At 42.1% G+C, this 24,647-nt stretch overlaps 1 protein-coding gene and 1 long non-coding RNA gene across 2 annotated transcripts; both read left to right on the forward strand.

Moving 5' to 3' along the window:
• The first annotated feature begins 310 nt into the window (after positions 1 to 310).
• LOC114246784 (nose resistant to fluoxetine protein 6) lies at positions 311 to 12,923 on the forward strand. Its single transcript, XM_028179472.2, has 12 exons — positions 311 to 495; positions 5,366 to 5,508; positions 6,342 to 6,666; positions 7,225 to 7,336; positions 7,500 to 7,587; positions 7,940 to 8,106; positions 8,633 to 8,818; positions 9,266 to 9,445; positions 9,713 to 9,866; positions 10,229 to 10,406; positions 10,674 to 10,816; positions 12,668 to 12,923. The coding sequence occupies exons 1-12, from the start codon at positions 444 to 446 to the stop codon at positions 12,773 to 12,775; spliced, it is 1,836 nt and encodes a 611-aa protein (XP_028035273.2). The 5' UTR covers positions 311 to 443; the 3' UTR covers positions 12,776 to 12,923.
• Positions 12,924 to 16,337: 3,414 nt separating this feature from the next.
• LOC114246765 (uncharacterized) lies at positions 16,338 to 17,297 on the forward strand. Its single transcript, XR_016324329.1, has 2 exons — positions 16,338 to 16,466; positions 16,849 to 17,297. It is a non-coding gene; the product is annotated as an uncharacterized LOC114246765 (long non-coding RNA).
• The last annotated feature ends 7,350 nt before the right edge of the window (positions 17,298 to 24,647 follow it).

Here is a 24,647-nt window from a genome sequence, read left to right on the forward strand (position 1 = left end):
ATGGCAAGGAAGTACTTATGAGGGTTCTATGTTTGTACATTTGATTTTTTAAGTAGGATAGGCCAGCAGACAAATAGAGCTCACTTAGTATTATTAAATCAATTATTTCATAAATTTTTTGTTTCTACTTTACCCAACTTATTATTTCATTAGTTTTTTATATTTTTAAATTTCACTTCAAACATCACGTTTTTCGGAGGATTTTGTTAAGTTTCGCAATCGTGTGAGGTGACTTACTCGTTTGCCAAACATTTTGAACTAGCACCGTGTCGGTCCTTCTCGTCCTTCGTCCTGCGGCTGCGGCGGCGCGGCTGCGGCTGTGACGTTACAGTTAGGAGCGCGTGCTATTCGCGTGCTTACACAATATAATGTAAGCTTTTGTATCGCGCTGTTTCAGTCCAGCTTTGACAAATGTGCGCGTGCGTTCTGTGGTGCCGTGCGAAATGTCGGTCTTAGTGTTATTGCTTGTTTCGACAGCGGCGAATGGACTTAGCGGTATGAATGTTGTTGTTTTGTAAAATACAATCAACTCTCATTTGAGTTTGAATAACCCCCACCCTTGACGACGTCGCGTGGATTGGGCCCGGGCAGATGTCGGGAGAGGCAGTCGCGGCTGCTTCGTCACCAATATTAACAAGACTTATAACTGATCCGTGCGCTGTGCGGAACCACAAATTTCCGTACTCCCGTATTTACCAAATTTTTTTTTGGTTATTTAATATTTATTTATTAGTAGAAATTAAGTTAAGAGTTACTCTTGCTAAGGCTACCCTTGATCCTAATCGCGAGACTAAGCTACATATAAGGCCGCTATTCAGAATGACTTATCGCAACTTATATTAAGACAAATGCGTTATAAACTACATTTGAATTTTTCGTCTAATTATTTTTTACTAGAGGTCCCGCAGTAGTCGAAATTCGACTATAATTAATTGGAATTGTAAGTTTGTACACCATTATGATTGTATTTTATACTTCTATAATCACAAATTTCGCCAAGACTAAACTGTAAAAAATATTAATAAAGACAAACAATATTTAATCTATTCTCAATTTGACCACAGACGTCAAGAACAAATGTTTGACAATGAATAAATAGTATGTATGCGTGTGTGCGTCAAATACATGGTATGTAGTGTGTGTAATGTTTTCTTTATTGATTTAATGTGTCTTTTATGCATTTAAAAAAAAAAAAAAATTGCATTGTGCACTTCTTCTCTATCTTCTCTATAAGTGTGGAAAATTTAATACTCCTCCGTCCGCGCAATTTTCGTAAAAAGGGATACAAAGTTTTTGCTTCACGTATTAATATATAGATAATGAAAGTCACTTCTTTGCGGTCTTGTTGTAACATCGATAAATTATTATGAATAAGCCTGTAATTTAATTATTATTTTTATTTATGCTAAGACCTATGCTGGGTGACCGAACTTACGGTTCGTCCGGTGTTAAGTGGTTCCCGGGTTCATACACCAACGTAAACGCCGCGACCCTCCTGAAGACATGAATTCTAAGCCTCAGTGCTACAGTAGTAGAACGGCGGTCCCATTGCTTAAACAGAAACGCGTTACTGGTTCTCGGCAGAACTAAGCGTGAGGGTTCACAAGGCGCCCTACCGCCAGTAAGTCACCACCAGCACTTTACGCTGGCAAGCACGGCACGACACTCCCTTTGAAGGTTTGCACACTCTGTGTTGGCAAGGAGCTGGATTTATTTAATGAAATAATAACTCTAGTACTATTATTGTCGTCAGCGTGCACCCGAAAGTATATCATATATCAAAAGCTCAACTTAAGTCGTTTTACCTTGTTATATCTATTGCTTTTAGTAGATAAAAATATTATAAATTATTTTTTAATTTGATTTGAATTTGAATTTTGAAACAAAAAACAATATTTTAAATAATTTATGTCTAAAAATTGTACATGGTGTCAAATCTGGAGGGAAAAAACCCAACTGAATTAGACGAGCAATAAAAGTTTTGACGGCTGCTACTCCCATAGTACTGCTGGAAGGCCAGCAGGGTGCGGTGCTCTCCGCCACGCTTTAGTTCTGCATATCCATGACATGCTATCCATCGATAGCATAGATTGCATGGGGGATGCCGCGGGATGCATGATATTTTTTTTATTGCTTAGATGGTTACTGGAGCCCATAGACATCTACAACGTAAACGCAACACCCACCTTGAGATATAAGTTCTAAGGTCTCACCGCACCCTTCAAACCGAAACCCATTACTGCTTCACGGCAGAAATAGGCAGGGCGGTGGTACCTACCCGTGCGGACTCAAAGAGATCTTACCAACAGTATGATATAAGGCTATCAGTTTTCTGGGAACATGGTTCAGGAGGGATAACCGAAACTTGTGTCAAAATGAATAATTCTCTGGGGCGGGTCTTCGAATTAGGTTGGGTTTGGGTCTGCGAAGAAGCTGCAAGTGAATATAAGAATTCTTTGAAACCTTCCATTTGGCTCTATGCAGACGACAGGCATTTGGATTGTTAACAAACTCAGGGATCAGTGAGCAAAGCACATTCATATTACTCAATATCTCGTCTCCAGATACCTTTTTTGCCACGGATCACCTGTAACACCATGAATGAACTCCCTTCATGGTGTTTTCCGAGCGGTACGATATGTCCTTCTTCAAACCACATTTGAAAAGAGTCCACAGTAGTAGGAGGTAGCGGTTTGGCTATGCCTCTGGCATTGCTCACGTCCATGAGCGATAGTGACCACTCACCATCAGGAGGGCTCGTTCGTTTGTTAACAATGGGATGAAAAAACAAATAACCAATAAAAAACTGTACAAAATTTCTTATTATAATTGGATCACGGAATTTGTTCTAAGTCATTACTTATAATAATAATAAATATTTAGTAACAGTCACGCCACGTTAACTGGTCCCGTGGTAAGTTCGTAAAGAACTTGTGTTACAGGTACCAGATAACGGATATAAATGTAATATTTTTATAATACACATACACATATTTAATATACATCCATAACCCTGGAAAAGACATTTTATATTTATCATACAAATATCTTTCCTTGGCGGGATTCGAACCCGCGACTCCCTTGTGTAGTGATCATGTCACTTACCACTACACCAGACAGCCGTTATTAGTTATATCTAATCAGTATATTTACTGATCTAGGTACTTACTGTAGAATAGCGCGAAGGGTTTCTTCATTTGCTACATAGACGAGTGAACGAGCTAGCAGCCTATTTGGTATTAAGTAGTTACTAGAGTTTACAGAAAATCTCAAGTACAGGTGGGAAGTCAACATCCATTTTTTTTATTGCCCTTGTTTGTAGATTAGCATATGGCCCACCTCATGGTGAGTGGATACCGTCGCCCATGGACTTTAGCAATCCCAGCCATGCTGCTGCTTACCGTGAAATCGCTAATATTTCAATACAAGAAGCATCATGGCATAGGGATAACGTTCCTAGCTTAGTCTTGATACCGATTCCCGGGCATGGGTCTCTCATTGTCATGTGACAAATCCATGGGAATTACGTGACTCTGACATTAGGTCACGTGGTTAGAAGCAAGGACCTGTAAGACCGGTCGAGTTGGTCGCCGGTCACACGCGCAGTTATCGTCCAATTTGCTAATCCGCTACAGCGCTCCGTCTTCCAGCTTCTAACGTCGACATTCAATGTTAATGAATAATGTATCAAACGACTTTGTCATGATAAAATTGTAATATTTTTTAAGGCAAATTAGAATATCCGGTTCGTAAATTTGTTTCGATGTATTTAGTTTTCGGAGGCTGTTCTGTGCCGTATACCGTATAGAGCTGTGACGGTAACACAACAAGATAAACACGTTATGGCTTCAAATTTGAACGCAACTGTTTTGCGAAAGAAATGGTCTTGTTCATTTTTGCCGCGAAGCTTTGACGTATTCCAGTCTGTAGGGCGGGGCGGTAGCCATCCCTATGTAACTGTAGATTCGTCCTACCTTCTGCCTGATGATGTCCTAATCATCTCGGCCATCCCGTGAATTCATTTGACCACTATTTATGCGAACACAAACACATAAGCTCCAATTCCAACTTAATATCATTTGAGTTGCGATGTACCACAAAAATATGTATTGTATAAACTGAGAATGAATAAATATCTTTTGGAAGTTGAGGAGAGTAGTGAGAGGGCGGAGCGCGGCCGCGCCTGTATTCAATACTAGCGACCCGCCCTCACTTCGCTTCAGGAACTTATTGATCTTATTTAATTATCTTATTCGTTTTTATACAAATCTGGTCCTGACAGTAACAAACACAAAAGAAAAAGAACGTCTCGTGTTATTTGCCAGATTATTACAACATTAATTACAACTTCGTTTTTTTTCTTGGTTTTCCCTAGATAATCTATGAATCACAAGATAGTAAATCTAAATAAATTATTATCTTTAAAATGTTTGGGATATATAACTTTGTAACTGGTTTTTAAACGGATCCGTCCATAATATTTATTATAAATGCCAGAGTCAGTCTGCTTGTGGCTTTTTTCCCTACTTAAGGTGGTGTCCTTGAGAGGCTATGTCAGCGTAAGAGAGGGAGTAGGTGAGCTCTCGGGACTCTAACCTGGTGACGTTGCTAACACTGGCCGTGGCCCAAACAAGATTATTGCTTTGCATAATCTACCACCGAATCGGAATCGCAAACCACTGATAAGATCCGGCGAGAAACTGACTGGGTTGTGCCTATGGACTAGTTAGACGACTAGTTCTAATCGGCGTGTTTGACGAGTGCGGCGATCGTCGGGTGACGAGGCTAAAAGCACTGTGAGTGGACCCGGGGGATCCGACAAGACATGTTTCGGGGGACTTCGGCACGGCGTTGTCCCGCCGTCTGGTTCGGATATTTAAGTAGCGGTGGCCACGATAAGAGAGAGGGTTAACGTGTCGCGGCGCTTTTTAGTAAAGTAGCGTTCTGTCGCTTCCTTCAGAGACGGTAGGCAGCTGCTTGGCTCTGCCCCTGGCATTGCTGAAGTCCATGGGCCACGTTACCTACATTCAGGTGGGCCGTATGCTTCTCTGCCTACAAGGGCAATAAAAAAATACGTTCTAGATGTCTATTGGCTCCGGTAACCACTTAGCACCAGGACGACTCATCTCAACTACAGAGCTCTCCACCGGACTCCAGCGGATGTAGTTAATACTCAACCGGTACTTGGGTAGCTTATAGACCTTCAGCTCACTTTATTTGACCTTATTTGAACTTCGGATTTTAACCTCAGAAGCTGATCAGCGTGTGCCCCGGAGTCGCCCATGCTGTATATCAATGAGCACTGTTTGCGACACTGGCCGCGCGCTCCGGATGCCCTGTACTACAATTGAATCGTTTTGTCCAGATGAGGAGTACTCGAGGTTCCCGCGTCTATTTCACCTGGATGACTATGACACCTGCCTCTCCCAGCCTGGTGGCCTCTATTGTGTGGGCAGCTTCCACATTACACCAGCCACGCCAGAACACCCGACTTATGAGTTAATGAAGGTACTTCTCTTGATCAAATTTGTATCTAGACTTTTAATTATTAGTAGCGAGTAATGGTCAGAGGATCTTGTTAGATAATAGTCTGTTTAGCTCTCTGTACAGTTAGTATACTTAATTATCAGCATTTGCACTAATTCCTCTCCTAGTATACCTACCATTTCCAAGGAGAGTTAATGTAAGGCCGGACCTCGATCGTGAAACTTCAGATCTAACTATGACTGGTCAATTTTTTACCAGTCCACCAGATCAGAGAGCAATATTGGTACCGCGAATTTTATATAATATTACTGGTGGTAGGACCTCTTGTGAGTCCACGCGGATAGGTATCACCACCCTGCTTATTTCTGCCGTGAAGCAGTAATGCGTTTCGGTTTGAAGGGTGGGGCAGCCGTTGTAACTATACTGAGACCTTAGAAATTATATCTCAAGGTGGGTGGCGCATTTACATTGTAGATGTCTATGGGCTCCAGTAACCACTTAACACCAGGTGGACTGTGAGCCGGTCCACCCATCTAAGCTATAAAAAAAATCTTCATGTTGTTACTTCTAGTAAGAACAGCTCAATGATAAGCAAAGTGGATAAGATTGCTGATTGAGAGTCCGCCTCTCGAGTGGGGCAGATATACGTTTAGCTACGAACGATTCACATCAGGGTTAAAGTAAAAGCAGTAACGTTTCAAGAATTAATCCATGAGTAGGTTTCAATTGCAAAATGTAGTGAATAGTATCGACACCTACAAATACACCTTGTTGGCAGTACATCCGGAGACCAATCCCATAGAGAGGCCAGCCAGAATCGCGACACTCTAATAATTCCCTGACGTTCTAACCAGGAGTACTCTGAACATCCTTCGAACTTCAACCGGACGGTACTTTACCGCGGCTACTGTGTCAGCTCGCGATGTGGCACTGCGTCAGAAACAAATACTTCCCTGCGCTTCGAGCAGTGTGCCAATCGTTGGGGGGAAAAGTATGCGTTCCGACTCTCGCTTCAAAAGCTCCAGTACTGCAGATCGTTTGCCCAGGAGTTTGCAAGGAAAAATACACAGGAGCCGATGGATGAACCGCAAAAGATATTCCTGTCCGTCGTTTGCGCCTTATTGTTCCTCAATTTCATAGGAACTGCTTATGACTTGCTACTTGGCGACGAAAGAAAAAGTAGGTATTATCTATTTTAGTTTTCATAAATATTATATTTTCTATTGATCTTATTATTGTTGCCCTTGTAAGCAGATTCGAGAATACGGCCCACCTGATGGTGAGTGGTTATCATCGTTCACGGACGTCGACAACGTCAGGGGTTCAGCCAAGCCTGGACTAAGGCTGGACTACCAGTCAGACCACTCAGACACATATACCTGATAACATATGACTCAAAATTTTCATACTTTGCGAGTTCGAAGAATAAGACTCGGATTATTTAGCAAAAATCGTGAGAGCATGTAATTTCGAAAGTTGCAACCAGCGAATTAAGGAGTTTGTAATGTACAACAATAGTATTGTCTATTCTCCAACCTCACTTCATAATAGCAGAAAACTTTGAAACACGAAGGGAAGAGCTGGTGTTACCGGAGACATATGGTCTAGCATTGAAAACCTTCGTATTGAATAAAAGGATTGTGCAACACACAATAAAGGCACACCGGTGTGCATAATACACGTAGAGTAAAGCTAGTCTAGCTTGCAACTGAAACCAAAGGGTCTGTTTATTTCCAGAGAGCAAACACTTAGTGTCGTGGTCCTTGCGCTCTAATTGGAATCGTCTGATAGCTACCTATGAGGATGGCGACCCACGGCTCTCGGCTCTTAACCCTGTCCAGGGTGTGAGGTAAAATTACACTTTTTTGTATTAATCATATTCCTTTTGCATTCCTTCGGTTGTTGTAACCATTGCTTGAATCTGAAACTGATGGAACATTATAAAATTGGGTTGTTTTTGGTTAAGCGCTTCATCACAGTACATTAAGCCAACAAATATTTTGTTATTCCAGGGTGTTCCTGATGTCTCTGACAATACTGACCCACAGCGGCGTTATACGTGGCTCCTTTTATGTATTCAACCCTCGATTTATTGAGGAGGTACGTCAGAAAATTTTCGTTTCCCACATGTTCAAAAAAAGACTTAAAGGAAAAGGTCTTAAAGAAGGCAATGGCTTTATTTTCTGCTCCACGCAATCCTTGCATGGCTGGCGTGCATGCAAGAATTGCGTGGGGTACCGCCATCATCCTTCATATTGGGGATCGATGCTTCAATCCTATCATCGACAAATGTTAGTTAAGAAGGAAACAACATCGAAACGAACAAGATTGAGATTAAGAAGATTTAGAGGATTTGAAACTAAAAGTCTGTTGTTGTTTGAGAGTTGCAGCACAATGGCTTTTTATTAATATGGCATCGTCATGATACTAAATATTTGAAATATTTCCGCAGATAGTCAAGTCTCCGCTACTGATGTTGTTTTTCAATGGCACAACTTTAATCCAATTCTTCTTGGTGATGTCCAACTTCCTGCTCGCCTACAACCTGCTGCTTGCTTCAAAAACTCACGAGCTCAAATTCAAGCACCTCCCGTTGTGTATTTTGAAACGTATCGCTAGGTGAGCATACAGGTTACTGAGCTTGGTTACTTCACTTCAATAATTTAAATTTCTTTACATAAAGTCAGTGGCTGGACCAGTTTAGGCATTTTTTAGGTGTCTGATGCACAAAACAGAACCCTCATAAGATCACTTTGTTGCCCGTCTATCTGTCGACCCAACCCTAGTTATGATAGCTAAATGTACGTGTTGAAATTAGTACCAGAAATTAAAGCTTATAAAGGAAGAAAGTCATACGAATCTTAAACTTTTCACCTACTGCGATAGAAACATGGCCATATTTTGTCTCCTATCAAAATATTTAGGACAATTCTCGTTGAACTAGAATTATTCAATTTGGAAAAGCGTAAGATTTTACGGAATGAGGGAAGGGAAAACACTCATTTTGTTTATTTGTCACGTAAAACATATAATTTTTAACCGTCGCTGTCACGCCTGCTCTTGTCCTCCTTATCTTTCCGTTCTTTATGTGTATCACCATTTTGTGACTGATTGTTTTGCTTAAGTGAGAATTCTTAAATTCTAGGATAACCCCTGTCTATCTACTAGTGGTGGGATACTCGGCAACATGGTGGCCTTACGCCCGCAGCGGGCCCCTGTGGCCTACTCTGGTGGAGGCCGAGAGCGCCATCTGCAGGAAGAAGTTTTGGTTCCAAGCGTTCTTTATTAATAACTTGGTTCAAGCTGAGGAGCATTGCTTGGTGCAGACGTGGTTAGTACACCGCCATGATATCGGTGGTCCGGTGAGGTCCTCACTGGACTCGCCATTGTGTTTGTTGTATGGAGTCATAATACCAGAGGTTGAACGTCTGCAGTACTGAGTTAGTTATGTTAGTGGCTAAAAACTGAAAATCAGATATTACTAAGGAGATTGTTTTGTTCGCTCACGTGGCAAGGTGAACGCCCGAATCGATTTTATTTTACATTGTTTACCGGAGCTAAAATATTGTGGGTGTGTCTTCTATTCGAATGCTGCACGACCAGTTCGCCAAAGAATTAGGCCAAACGATGGCCACGGCCCTTACAGACTCACAGCTCACACTTCTGACGTAATTACTTTCAAATGTTTCCAGAAAATAAGCAATTTAAAATGAAACACTTATTCGAGAATTGAACAACGCAATTCTTGAACTTTATTAACTGATTCCTCTAATTTCAGGTTCCTAGCGGTGGATATGCAGCTGTATATCCTGGGCTCGGCTCTAACGCTGTATCTGGCTTCTCGTCGTGAGATTGCCCTTAAAGTCCTGGGAGCACTTTTTGTATCATCATTACTGCTCAACGCCGGACTGGCGTATGCTTTTGATTGGCAAGCTCTCGTGTACTTTGCTACGCCTGAGTAAGTGTTATTTTAGTGTAGTAAGCACTGCCTGCCCAGTGTTGGCAGACTATAGGCAATTTCTTCCCTCGACAATGCGTTGGCCGCTCGAACAAAACTGCTGGTATCTGAGTTCAAATACAAGGTGTATACGATGAACTTGAACTGATGAGGACGTGTAGCAAATATTTAAACAAATAAATAAACGGGTGGTCCGGTCCAACGAAGCTTGGTAATTAAAAATAGTAATGCCAGTTCCATTGACCTTCAATAAGCTCTCCTTCCCAGGAACATCCGCAATATGTACCTGAACGTCCCCTCGTTCTCCCGGCTGTACACGTCGCCGTGGGGCAGCCTGCCCGCTTGCTTCATCGGTCTCTTCTTGGCACATGTTCATTTCGAACTTCAGGAGAAAGGACTTAAGAAGAGGGACATTTCCTTTGTAAGATTTTTAAGTTTCTTAGCTTTAAAATTAGCTTGATCCCTTGCAATCAAGAACTTGCCAGATCTCGTGTGTGAACTAACTGTTCTACATAATTGAGTGCGTAGTCAATACAATACAGATTCACGCATGAATGTGAAAGGCCGCGTTCTGCAATAAAAATGAAACATGAATTATTAGAACTATAAATATTGATGAAGTGTGAACACGTGTTGCTCTTGAGTTGGGAGTGAGAGCGGCAGTGATGCATTAGGTAGTTATGCCGAGCACTTTTGCTACCACAGGGCTAGCCCGCGATAGGACAGCATGCATTGCTGCGTCATGCACTTCGATGTATGTATGTGCGAAGTTGTTGATTCTAGGTTGTGAACATACTGTACCAGCTGGCTCCCCTGGTCCTGGTGTTCTGGGTGCTGTCGGGCACGTGGCTGCGCGAGTTCAGCACGCGCGGCTTCGTTGCGTTCTACGTGGCCCTTGAGCGAATGGTCTTCAGCTGCTTCTGTGCTTTGATACTCTTTGGAATGTTCAACGGAGGATCGAGTTAGTTGAACTATATTTTATTGTTTGTTAAATAGGTATTTGACGTACTCCTAATATTCTAGTCTGGCGCTTTTACCTAATGTGTGTTTGATAGCCTTGTGTAGTTTATATTTGAATCAGACAGTACAGGTATGCGATCAACGACTTCCTCGAATTGCCACAATCTTGATAGGCTTTTATCAACGGTGCATTGTAGCAATCTCCTCAGCATGTGTTTGTGTGTATGCAATGGAAAGTCGAGTATTAACAATCTCGGCAATTTGGCAGATATACTGAAGGAGTTTAGTGCGTGGCGCGGCTGGCACGCCATGGGCCGCATGTCTCTGTCGGTGCTGATGCTGCACTGGTGTGTCAACACGATAATAGCACATTCTAGGCTGCAGCCGTCCACCACCACCGTTCTAGACGTGGTGAGTATATTGTTGTGATTTGGTCCATCATTAGTTTTATTTTAATTTAGCTTAAGGAGTTTGATGGTAAATGTTGTGCTTTCCTTAACGCGTCGCGCATCGCGGCCTAAAGGATAAGACGGCCGGTGGACTCGTCTCGAGCGATGCCACTGTGCCCGGGTTCGAATCCTGCAGGTCTTCATTGCTATTTCCCCTCGGATTACGTACTTTTCACATGTTCACGGTGAAGGATTAACACCATGTGAGGATCATGCTATAATACTATTATATAATATTTGAAGTTTAGACCTCACGTCCCAAGGCGTGGCAAGGTGGCGACATGCATTTATTAAAGGATATGGGTTCCAGTAACGCTAGTTGAGCCATTAAATCTTTCTTTCTCCTCCAAGGGTATTGTCATCGACGACTCACCATGTTCGACGGAGTCTCACACAACGGTTTCATTTACAACCTTTCTCTCGGTTCCATATCAGAACAGAGCTCGTTCTTTTTTCCACCCACTCTAAATCAGATTCCATAGCATCAGCCCATTGAGTTTCGCTGAGGGTTGCGATTCCGATCCTGTAGTGGATGCGATGGCGAAACAGCTGACCTTGGTCTATTAGTCACCCGACGCAGGTGCTCGGGAGGCTGTTAAAAAACTTTTTACCTAAATTAGTGAATGTAGACTTGGTTTGTTTAAGTAGTAGAAAGAAAGAAAGAAAGAAATCATTTATTCGCTAAGCATAGTGAAAATGAGTAACTACATAAATTAAAAGCAGTGTGTATGCTTTGTCATTATTTAACATTAGTGCAAGATATCATGATGTTAAATAATTTACCTTTCATTTCCCATAACTCAACAAATAATTAAAAAATCCATTTATTTTAAATGTCGTCCCTAAGAAAATCATTTATGTGATAATAATTTCCACTAATAAGATTATCTTTTAATTTTTTCTTAAAATGAAAATCGTCTAGGTCTCTTAATTTCTTTGGTAGTTTATTAAATATCCTAACGCTCATACCTAGTATACTATTAGTCTTTAAAGTAGTTTTGGATTTTGGAAAACATAGTTTATCGTCGTGTCGATATCTATTTGCCACATTAGACATCTTGGTGAATCTATTAGGACAAGTTTTAACAAAAGATGCAACTTTGTAAATATATAGACAAGGAAGGGTATAAAAGTTTATGCTTTGCAAAATATGGCTTGCAGCTATCGGTTATTGCTAATCCAAACATAGACCTTAAGCACGTAGTAGTTGTCGAAGGCAGCATTCGTTTAAGCCTTGTTTGAAGAAGAACATATCAAAATGCTAAGGAAATATTGTTACGCGCTGGGGTTCGCGATAAATAAAAAATTCTACAGAATTACTACTTAACACTGTATTTGCACTTAGAGCACTTAAAATACTCAACAAACACTTTAAAATTCTCAATTCACTTCTTCCGCTTCGCTTCAGGTGATCCATTCGATGTTTCGCTTCGAGTAGTTCCGATTACTGACTCACTGCGTGCCATCTCTACAAGATTTTATAGCCGATACCTCATCCCTAGTATTATCGAGAATATTTCACACATCTCTAGTAATAGTTCCCGCTATCTGACAATAGATGGCGTTGTACTTCTCGCGCATTCTAGGTGCTACCAGATCCTTCGATATTCGTTCGACTATTCGGCGATAAATGGCATTACTCCGGCGTAACAATGTCATAAAAGAGAGTTAATTCCAAGGCCTGTTAGCACGTGGTAGAAATGTATTCTTGAAACGGGCTGTGGATGAGTCTAGTGCTTCCAGGTAGCTGGGGTGTACTCTGCTCCAGTGGTGGGTGGTGATCTAGGTTAATAAAAGACAATTTATGCTTCAGTTCGCAGATTTTGCTGCGACGGGTTTCTACACGTATCTGCTGGCCATCCCTCTCACTCTTCTCGTGGAAATGCCGATCCAGAGGTTCATATCGGGACTCATCTTGTGATATAATTTTAACTTTAAAATACGCTTAAGATTAGTAAATGTTAAGTACAATGTTATGAAAGCAAACCCGATGTATTTAGATATTTAAGCCTTCGTCAAATAGAACGCGTACTTAGCGCGCGTCAGAGCGCTAAACAGACGCCGCGCTATGACGCCGAGATGTGTTGTACTACTATGGTAACATACCGTCAAACAGAGCGCCAGCGCTATAGCGCTCATAGCGCTGGGGCTCTGACGGTATGCTACCATAGTAGTTCAACACATCTCGGCGTCATAGCGTAGCGCTCTGACGCGCGCTAATTACGCGTGCTGTTTGACGAAGCCTTTAATTCAGAATTTTCATTTTTAGTCTCCGAAGTAATATTATTTATAGCCTAGCGGACAACACACTTTTTGGGTTCTGTGATCTGGTTCGTCAGTAGCCTGAGCGGCGGGATACTTCCTGACTTATTGTTGTATTATGATTACTGCCGTTAGATTCTTCTCGATTGTGGTGAACAGGTGCAATACGTATGTGTGTCCCGCAATGGGTATTTCAATCTGTAACGTAGCTATCAACAATGTAAATCACGTTATTAATTGTAAAAAAAATATTTAATTCGTATTTAGTAGTTTTATATAAAAAATAATGTATTAATGGTTTGAGTTAGGATGAAAATTCAGTAGGTATATGTTTCAAAAAAACGTAACGCAAAATGCAACAACTAACATTTTCCGGAGGCGCGGAATGATTGTACTTTTTGTAATTCGATGTTCCGGCAGTGGAGTGACGTCACGACTATACTGTCGCACGGGTCTTTGACGATATTCGTGATGTCACAGATTTGTGCTCAAGTATTTGTAGTTAGTAGCAATGGCGATATGAACGGTACCTAATATATGTATATATTTTATTAATCTTACATTAGTGTTATGACTTGATATTTAAGTTATAACTATATTTGCGATTTAATTAAAAAAGTTATAAATGAAAGTCGTTATATTATTTTGTAAATTTTATTAGTTTTTATTCCCAGAAATTATTACTTTTAGTGTTGTTTCATTTTATGAAGGCAGACGAGCGCACGGAGCATCAGCTGACCTGTGATCGCCGTCGCTCAGGGACATCAGCAGCGCCAGGGCCACCACCAAGCCTATGCACATATACTGTAGCTTCAGATTCTGTATTCAATATTTTTCAGCTTTGCGAGAAATTTTGTAGAATAGTAAACTACGGCAGCCTCTTTTTTGTCCACGAAGCAGTCGCATGCTGCAGTGTGAGCCGGGATGTAGCGGCGCGCCCGGGACTGGCCCCGGGACCCGAGCCGGCCGACGGAAGCCCGCCCTTTATGTAATTAAACTACGCCGATCTAAATTCAATATATTATATAGACCGCGTGGAAGGTTGCTCATGCGATGGACCGACCAAGTCATGTCGGCAGTTGGCGGCTGTTTGCATGAGTTCACCAGGCTCACCACAAACCGGGAGGAGTGGCGATTGCTCGTGAGGCGCATAACATCTGCCTACAGCAATGATGCTGAATGACAGCCACGACAGCTCTGACAAGAGTGACGCGACAAAGAAAAAGTATTAACATGCTAAGCACATTATATCACTATGTTTAGTAATTCATTTTACTCCTAGGATTTCCTTCTTTCATGTTTATCATAATGATAATTGAAATATCTTGGCATAAGTTTGCATAAACAAAACATTACCACTATGGATATTTTGGCGAGGCACGGTAGTGAAATAGATAATAATGTTCTGGTAAATTTTAAAATGTCATGGTCCTTTGGCTGATGGCGACTACCGGCTCTTTGTGCCGACTTTTTCCAAATGTCGTGGTCCGTAGGCGCAGTGGGGTCCATAGCACTGTGTGTCGCTCGGCGATCTTGTCGACGGTCGAACGCGTATCCCCTCCCGACTGACGCACAATCTAAATAGCCATGGCTGTTTTAGCCATGGGACGCCAACCCAAGGCGTCCTCCCCCGGTTAAGGTCATGGAGCGGCCGGAACAGTTACAGTGCTGACTGCAGTACCTCTCGCCGACCCTGTCTCAGAAGCGGGTCTGACTCGGGCCAGAGTGCAGAGGAGTTATTTAGTGGGTTACATGTTGACAGTCTCACATACAGAGCGCGACCTACCGCGCGGGGACCTCGTAGGAGGTTCAACCGCCTCCTCCAATCGATCGCTCATTGCTGAGAATCGTGACGCCCGCCTTCAACCAACGTACCAAAAAACATAAGTTCTAAAATACTTGAGTAACTGTAGAATTAGCCAAACCAAAACCATAGTTCGTTTTAGAAACCCATACTTAATTGTCCATCGTGGGCTTAGAACCAATTAGAAATACCGATATTTTAAGTCCCATTAAGGACTTTCGCCCCCGAGTCTATTTATTTCAACAGAAACCGCGATAGCCCCAGCGCAGCTTGCTCCTGACCGCGTCAGACTCGCCACAGCACTGTAGCATATGCTGACTCGTGCAGCGGGCCTGCCTCCTGAACACTGCTGAAATTCTACGAACCAAATGGCCGTGACCGTTTCGTTTTATTCGTACAAAAAATATATTTTTTGTAACAAAATAGCAAAATACCATAAATAATTAGTTTCCTTCGTGAATTATTAATGCAAATCAAGCAGTGACCTCCAAATTTTTGTGGAGGTGAGCGAGTTCACTTTCATATAGATCATATTTTTTTGTGTTCTGTAGGTTAATATAACAGTTTTCACAAGTACTCATAAGGGTTCCTTGGGCGAATCTTAACAAAGTATTTTAGATTTTTATTTTATTGCTATGTCGGTGCACGAGTTAACAGCCCACCTGGTGTTAAGTGGTTACTGAAGCCCATAAACATCTACATAGTAAATGCCGCCACCCACCTTGAGACATAAGTTCTAAGATCTCAGTACAGTTACAACGGCTGCCCCACCCTTCAAACCGACCCGTGCGGACTCACAAGAGGTCCTACCACCAGTACTTAATCTCTATCTACTGCGGCGCGGCGTACTGTGTGCTTAGTGCAAGTTTTTAACGTTCTCGATATCGTAAAAGTGAAGTCAAATTTGTATGGAGTTGGAACGGTTGCTTACGTTTGCCGCTAGGAGCGCTGTTTCAACTTCGTATATAAACATGAGTTAACTTTTACAGTATCGAGAACGTTAGAAACTCGCACTAAGCACACTCCCTTCAATGAACGACGGGTACGCACTTGAGTTGTTTGTATTGGCGTGGGTGCATATTGTGTAGGTAAGCGGGTCCCATAGACCCCAGCCACCACTCACCTTGAGCCATAAGGTGACATCCTTCACAGCGGAATGCGTGACTGCTTTGAAAAATTATACTTTATTATTATTGGACAGCTTCTTTCAACGATACTGTTTCTTCAGAGAGAGTCATTAATTTATGCTTACATGTATTTTAATGCTCAGAAAAAAACATTAAACAAGATCACGTGTGTTAAAACTTATTCTTGTGATTCAGCGGGCTTCCAAGGTGGATTGGGTTTGCAAAAACAATATTGAACCCTAAGAATAGTGACGTAGCCGCGCGAGTACTGCTGGAGGATGTTTGTAACAGAACGAACCGCCATCGGGCCGCGTGGTCGCATCTCTACAGTATCTTTGTACAGTGAAAATGTTGTCCGAGGACATAATGAAGCTGCTGGCGGTCGTCGTGTCCGGGGGAGGAGTGTTGCGATCCGACAGGTAGGTCTTTCAACCAACGAACCTGTCAATCACATCACATCAACTCAGCCTTCGGTTGAACCTCCAGTGGCCCGTGATCTGCCCAGTGTTGAGTGTCCCCGACAGAGGGCTGTGTTTGATTTCGACTGTTTGTATGTCGACTCGTGTAAGATCGTAAAAACATCGCGCCATCTGTCGTACTTTAATAGTACTATGTCAGATAATTGGACGAATGGATTAGTAACTATGAACATCTGAACTATAGGTGCTTCTTTATGGGGTCAATAGATGTCGGTACTTCAAGGTGATTGTCGTAGCGCGCCAGTGGTGGTGCCTAGAAGTAATAGTGTTCTGTGGGTGGTGCAAAGGTCGAATGCATTATAATAGTAAGTTTTTTTTTCAGCAAACCTTCAGCGCGCTGCTTCACGTATTGGTGCTGATATCGGAACTGGTGGGGAACTTCGCCACCCTGTTGCTGGTCAATACATAGTCCTAGTCTTAACGTATAGTTATTAAATCAATTCGCCTGGACGAGCGAAGAAACCCACGGCGTGGGGCTCGTGGCCCGGCCTCACTCGTGGGCTCGAAATTTTGAATACTAATTGGGATGGAGGTCGAGATAATTCAAGGTTGTCGCCATGTCTGACAGCGGATGGTTTTAGTTATATTAGATTTGGTTAGATTCGTTTACAATGAATATTCTGCTTTGTTGTAGAATAAAATGTAATTAATTGCGGAAGCGCTGCCATTGTTCGTACTGTTAATATAAATAAGGATTTACATTTTATGTTGTCATTTGTTATGTAGGAATAAATATTTAAGAATTATTTTTGATATTTTGTTGTAAAACAATGATTTCTTATTTTACGAAATTCTTCTGCGTGTTTACTGTGAAACTTGAGGTAATTACTGGTGGTACGTGGTCTTGTTAGTTCGCACGGGTAGGTACCATCACCCTGTCTACTTCTGTGGCCAAACAGCAATGCGGTCCGTTTTGGAAGGTGGGACTGCCGTTGTCGTTTAATTAAAAGTTAGATGTCAAACTTTAAAAAGCACCTCTCTGCGATTTAGTCTTCGGTGCTCTGGGGGATCAGCTCATGCGGCTTTTCGATGCCTGCCTCGAGTCATGACGGGTTCCGACCCAGTAGAAGTATCCGAACGAAGTCGGAATTCGAACCGCACTGACAGATAGGGACCTACCACGATCAGGTGGAGGAGGATGCGGGCGGCCACCACCCCCTCAAGCAGTTTTCCCGCCTCGTCCAGCAACACGATGGGGTGGTACCCCGCAGGTGTGTCCGCAGGGCGACTTTCATTCCTCAGCAGAACAAGTCCAAGGGCACCGAAGACCAAGTCCCAAACCTGGCCGTGAACACCGTCAGGGCCGCGGGCAGCGTCCTTTCTCCGCATTCTCGACACGGCCGCACGAATCTCCTTCTCCGAGATGCTCGGAGTAACCACCTCAACAGGGGCATCACCGCTTACGTCATGACGTGGCGGCGCGCCAACGGAGGGGAATCAAAGTCTCTCTCCATCCATGGGAACAGCCCGGAGGCAATCTCCTGCAGCTGCCGAGGCTGGAGACGCTCCATCACCGGCGCCCCCTGGGATCCTGGTCGAGCGTCTCTAGAAGCGTCTTCATGAACGGGCGGCCTAAACGAACGTGATCGTTTTAGGTTCATATCAATCACCGTCAATCTCCTTACAACGTTAAAGCGTGTAAAAGTACTCTACTTAGTTGTCGGGCAGCCTTCGCAAGTCCGGCGGCGCGGCGCGGCGGCGCGGCGCGACGGCCGGGTCGAGACGACACCTTACTCATCTAATTACTGTAATTATTTTTTATTAAACTTCTAATTTACACTTCCCACGAGAACAATAGTCCTTAAGTTGTATAAATTAATTAAAAAATTTAATTAAAGTTTGACAAATCCACTTTATTTGTATTTTGTACGATTAAATATGAAAAAATTAAAAGACGAACGGCAGTTTTTGTACAATTATTATTTTTTATTGTTTCCTTATAAGAGTTGTCTGATTTATAAAGGGTATCAATTCAAATATTTTCGTGTATTTATTACATTTTTAAAACTCTGCAGAAACAAAATAAACATATTTGAAAAAAGATAGAAAATAACGTTGATCATTGATAACAAAACGCATTATAAGTTTTTGAAACTGGCATGTGTAAGGAAAAACTGCTCCCCTGCGGCCCGGATTCAACTCCATCCCCCGAGGACACAGTCGAATCCATAAACAACTTTACCGAACACGTCTCGACCGCAATCATAAGGTCTTCTGAACAAGTCGATGTGGAAGACTGCTTCCACCGCATCAGACTTTCCCCCGAGCTTAGGGATCTCTTAAGAGTTAGGAACGCGACAATCCGGGCCTACGATCGATATCCCACGGATTCAAACCGGATTCGGATGCGTCGTCTACAGCGGGAGGTCAAACCCCGCCTAAGCGACGCCCGAAATGAAAAATGGGTTAGTTACTTAGAAGAACTCGCGCCCACTCACCAAGCATATTGGCGACTAGCTAGGACCCTCAAGTCCGAAACTATAGTCACTATGCCGCCTCTAGTACGCCCCTTCAGGCCAACCAGCGACTTACGATAACGATGACAAGGCAAAGCTGCTGGCCGATGCACTACAAGAACAATGCACCACCAGCACTCAATACGCGGCCCCCGAACACATCGAGTAAGTCGACAGGAAGGTCAAGCGCAGAGCTTCCCTGCCGCCTTCCCTGCCGCGTTACCCCCATTACCGTTTAAAAGTTTAAAAGACAAAAAATCAGAATTCTGAAAACATCCTGAGATGTCATTATTAAAAACACTGAAAGTGTCCGGACCGAGGCGTGAGTCCCGCGGTCCTCTCGCGGAGTGCCCATTGATCCCAACCTTCTAACGTGTGTTTGTGAGACTCACTCACGCAATCAGTCTGAAAGCGGTGTTGTAATATGTAGATATATTACTACAGTATTGTATCATTTATATCACTTACATCGGTACCTATCATAATCGCTTTCCAGAACAATAAGAATATTAAAATATGTAATTATTTAAACGAGTTTATTCTCGTGTTTACTATTTTCATTTTAATTTTATTATTTCAATTACTTTATAGTTCTGTTGATCGTGTAAATAGTAAAGGCAAGAGTGAACAGTAAAAGAACTTTCAATTATGTTTACGATTCGCGATCCAGTCCCCACCGCCCCAGCAGCCGCCGTGACCAGGCCCTCGGTCCACCTCGTTGGCTGTCCGTCCACGTTACGACATCCACAGCGAGGTCTCCACTCCAGTACTTTTGTGCCCCACCGATTGTCAGTGCGAGCAATCACTTAACCTGTCCTTCTGCGTATTTCGGTATGGCGCATTATCCCGAACATAGCCCGTAGAGAAACACCTAACATAGCCCGTTCCATGTCTCTTTGCGTGACTTGCGTTTTGGTCATAATTTCCTTTTGAGCGTCCATGTCTCGGCCCCATACACCATCACAGGGAGAGCACATTGCTCGAATGTCCGACGCTTCGATTTCATGGGTACATTCCTCTTTAGTATGTCAGTCAGTTTACCGACTGTCTGCCAGTTCCAGCTGTGTGCGACGCTTTATCCCTTGTTCCTAGCTGGTGCTATCGAGACTGATGTTCTGTCCTAGGTAAGCATGCTCCTCCACTCTGTATTTGTTAGCCTCTAACCTGAATATGGTTCACTCCATCACCATAGCACATCATTTTGGTTTTGGAGATGTTCATTTTAAGGCCAAAACTTAGAGAGTCGTCGTAAAGCTGTTCAACCTTCTTAAGTCTTCTTCTACACTTTCAGCGAAGAACACGTATCATCTGCAAAACGATGGTGCAATTAAAAATAATGTAATTGCGAATAATTGGGAATGAGGCGTTCGCTCCTGGCCTTTTAATTTTTCATTATTTTTTTTTTATTTTGGTTGCGCCAGCGTCATAACAGATTTGTAGATAGATGTTTTTATAATAATATGGCAGCTATGACACTTTTCCCTTCCCCTTCCTCACCCATCCCCCGCGCCCTGGATTGGCTAGTATATACGAGCGTCGCGGGCACACACAGAAAAGAAAAAAGAAGAAAAATATGGCGGTTACCTAGCGCGCGCTCCGCATTACAGAAATCAGTTATTTTGTGATTTAATTATTGAGATGGCCTATGACTTTATTCTTATACAACATCAGTGTCAGTGTATCACAGTGTCGTGCAAGATAGAAGATACACCAACTGGCTTCAAGCACTTCTAGCAGCCGTGATTCGGACGACTCCATCGTCTCCAGGTACGGCGTTTTCCTTCACAATTTCCCTCGGGTTGTGTTCCTTTGTTTCTTCCCGCCACGGCTCGAGAAAGTGTCATAGTTAAACAACGCAAATACAGTCCACACTCATTTTTGTAATAGATGACCGTTACAATTTTGGTCTACCAACCGCATAGCGCAACCATATTTAATTGTATTTTTTGATTTGTTTTTTCGTTTATTGTAAATATATTTATTATATAAAAAAAAAAAAATGAGAAAAAACAAAAAAAAATCCCGTTAAGTTTGTTTCGCCGGTTTTTCTCAGGACTGTGGCTTTTTTTGGAACCGGTGGTAGAGTTATTTATATTTTGATATTCAACAAGTGTGTCATACTGACATCTAAGTTGAAATAAATGATTTTCAATTTGAATTTGAATTTGAATTTCAAACAAATAAAAAGTAAGTACATGAAAAATCGACTAAGTACATGTTCTAATTATACGAATTATTATATAACTGCTTAAATTAAATTAAATTAAATTAAAAATATTTAATCTCAGAAACCGGTCCGTATGTATTAAATTATTGCATTGCTCAGTTTTTTTATCAAAATGTTATTGTCGCTTAGTGACGCTTGGGAAACGATCCAGGGGTTCGTCCGTGGGGTCCGTCCGTCCTGGGTATCATCGTGTCCAATGATACCCAGCAATGTAGGAGCGTGCGCCTTGAACAACTTGCTTGTTGACAAGATAATCCGCGTGCGTTTCATAGTGTCTTTATTATGTGTGTACATATATGAACAAATGTAAAATGATTACGTTTTGAGTTTCCCGTCAGTTTGTGATCAGACGTGAGTGTTGGCGCCCACCCGCAGCCCACAGAGCACGCGTGGACCAGGCGACTCGCTCTCTGCACCAGACGCTCGCGAGATTAGCGGGATTAGTTCAGTAGAGAGAGGCACTGGTCGATCGTCTTTTAAAATTAAACGGGTATTTATTGTTATCATTTTGTTGAGCTATAATATATTCAATAAGTACATACTATTAAACACTTCCTACAACGTATTACATCGAAATTTTGAATTGAACATAAGTCCTATCGAACCTATTTTCTATGATATCACTGAGAAGTCCGTGGAAGCCTAGCCGTTCAAGTTGGTATAGTACGTAAACTTCGGGGAGTGTAATAACATAATAAACAGAGAGAGATAGAGAGAGAGAGGGTATTCTCTATTGTACACAAAAAAAAACAATGCGATACATTAAATACAAAAATTACAATTGGTGGTCTTATCGCTAAGAGCGATCTCTTATGGACAACCATCACGTGGACAAGAATCCTTCGGAAACGAATTACGCGCGGTGGACCAATCCAGTGCAATATATTTAAATACATTCACAAACGCATACATACACAAATACCATACATATACATATGTACATATATCTATAACTATACTTACAAATACGGTTACATTTGCGGTAGGTAGCGGCTTGGCTCTGCCCCTGGCATTGCTGAGGTCCATGGGCGACGGTAACCACTCACCATCAGGTGGGCCGTATGCCCGTCTGCCTACAAAGGCAATAAAAAAAAACACAATGTAATATAATAATAATTATTAAAAATTTGCCTCGAGTAATATTTCCAATGTAATATCAGTCTATGGTTTTCTTGAGTTACAGTCCATATTTAGATACACACAAGCCGCTTCGGTTCTGAACTAGTTTATTGTCATTTTGGAGAGACGCGTTTTATTGTTAATTTGTGAGTATTCATTACATAATGAATATGAATTGTTATGATGTACTCAAGTGCACGAGCTCGCACGCACTGACACCCATTTATTTGTTACGAACAGCACTGTAGTGAAATAAGACATGCACTAAACCCAGGTCGAATACTAAAATACTGTCATAACATATAGTAGATGTAAGAAGATGACAAGGTGACGCTTGGACTGTTGCAGACTAGTGCCAGCACAACGATACACCAGCTAACCCAACACAACTAGCTGTATCGTGAGGCTCCCAGGGGAAGTCGCACTACTAACATGTCAATTATAATAAGCACATTTTTGAAATCGATTGTATTATAATAAATTTCTAAGTCAAGTTGCATTGAATCATTATTCAGAAAAAAATTGTGTGCGATGAATAATTACCGCCGAATGTTTTCTGGGTCATACATTAATGTTCGCGTAATGCAGATTTGCAGATTCTTATATTGTAAATATTATACTTAGTCTGGCCATAAATACAAAAAATATTACATTTGAATTTGGAATCTGTCATTTTTATATGATTTCTCATTGAGTTTTCTCATTTTGAGAAAACTCAATGGCGCCAATACATTGTACAATATTTTGCGATATTAAAATGGAGTGGGGTGATATAGAGAACCGAATCGCTGTGATTGCATTCCACAAAGTAGGTATGGAGCCAAATGCAATTTTTAAAACTCTCCATATGCTTGGTATTAGTAAAATATTTGTGTACCGGGCTATTAATAGGTGCAATGAGACCTCCTCTGTTTGTGACAGAAAAAGATCTGGCCGTCCACGTAGTGTTCGTATGAAAAAGGTGGTCAAAGCAGTAAGGGAAAGAATTCGAAGAAATCCTGTCCGAAAGCAAAAGATTTTATCTCGGGAGATGAAGATAGCACCTAGAACCATGTCGCGTATTTTAAAAGATGACTTAGGACTTGCAGCCTATAAGAGACATACTGGTCATTTCTTAACTGATAATTTAGAAGTGGATAGGGTGGTAAAATCGAAACAACTACTGAAGCGGTACGCAAAGGGAGGTCATAGAAAAATTTTGTTTACGGATTAGAAAATTTTTACAATTGAGTAACATTTTAACAAACAAAACTCTAAGGAAGCTTCCCAATTAATCGACAGAGTGCAACGTGGGCACTATCCGACTTCAGTGATGGTTTGGTGGGGTATTAGCTATGGAGTGACTGAGCCATACTTTTGTGAAAAAGGTATCAAAACATCAGCACAAGTGTATCAAGATACCATTCTTGAGAAGGTAGTGAAGCCCCTTAACAACACCATGTTCAATAATTAAGAATGATCCTTCCAGCAAGACTCGGCGCCAGGTCATAAAGTTCGGTCTACGCAGTCTTGGTTGGAAACGAACGTTTCGGACTTCATCAGAGCTGAAGACTGGCCGTCGTCTAGTCCCGATCTTAATCCGCTGGATTATGATTTATGGTCAGTTTTAGAGAGTACGGCTTGCTCTAAACGCCATGATAATTTGGAGTCCCTAAAACAATCCGTACGATTGGCAGTGAAAAATTTTCCCATGGAAAGAGTGCGTGCTTCTATTGATAACTGGCCTCAACATTTAAAGGACTGTATTGCAGGCAATGGAGACCATTTCGTTCGTCATGATAATCGTCTTATCGTTGCCGCCGCTGACTACTCCCCGAATCCTGATCACGCAGGAGCCAGTCACCGTCGACGCCCTAGACACGTCCTTACGGATCCATCAGATCCAATAACCTTTGCATTAGACGCCTTCAGCTCTAACACTAGGAGCAGGCTTGGGGACCCCGGTAACCGTACTCGTCGAACTCGACAAAGAGTTCGCCGTGCAACCTAACCCATGAATCAGCTTGCCGGATCTTCTCAGCGGGTCGCGATTCCGATCCGGTAGTAGATTCATTCGCGAAGCAGCTGCTCTTGAGTTGTTAGGTCTCCTTCGGAGGCGCTCAGGTAGCTGTTAGCAAATCCCACCCCTCCTGGCTGAGCCTTCTTTGCTCGCCCACCTGTCCTGGTGAAACTGGAAGGCCTCCGGGCCACCAGTAATCCTTCAATCATAAAAAAAAGACCATTTCGAATAAGCTTTTTATACTTTAAATTGTTTTATATTTATGTATTAAGCTAACACACTGTATAAGTAATAAATGTTATTTGCAATAGATTTTTTTT

This window comes from Bombyx mandarina, chromosome 16, assembly GCF_030267445.1.
Source record: "Bombyx mandarina strain Sakado chromosome 16, ASM3026744v2".
Lineage (NCBI taxonomy): Eukaryota > Metazoa > Arthropoda > Insecta > Lepidoptera > Bombycidae > Bombyx > Bombyx mandarina.

What these genes read in the sequence shown, in the direction of transcription:
- LOC114246784 (XM_028179472.2), top strand. Translation starts at nt 444, where the DNA reads ATGTCGGTCTTAGTGTTATTGCTTGTTTCGACAGCGGCGAATGGACTT. An exon ending in AGCGGCGAATGGACTTAGCG is followed by an intron (nt 496 to 5,365) that starts GTATGAATGTTG and finishes CGTTTTGTCCAG; the next exon opens with ATGAGGAGTACTCGAGGTTC. An exon ending in CGACTTATGAGTTAATGAAG is followed by an intron (nt 5,509 to 6,341) that starts GTACTTCTCTTG and finishes CGTTCTAACCAG; the next exon opens with GAGTACTCTGAACATCCTTC.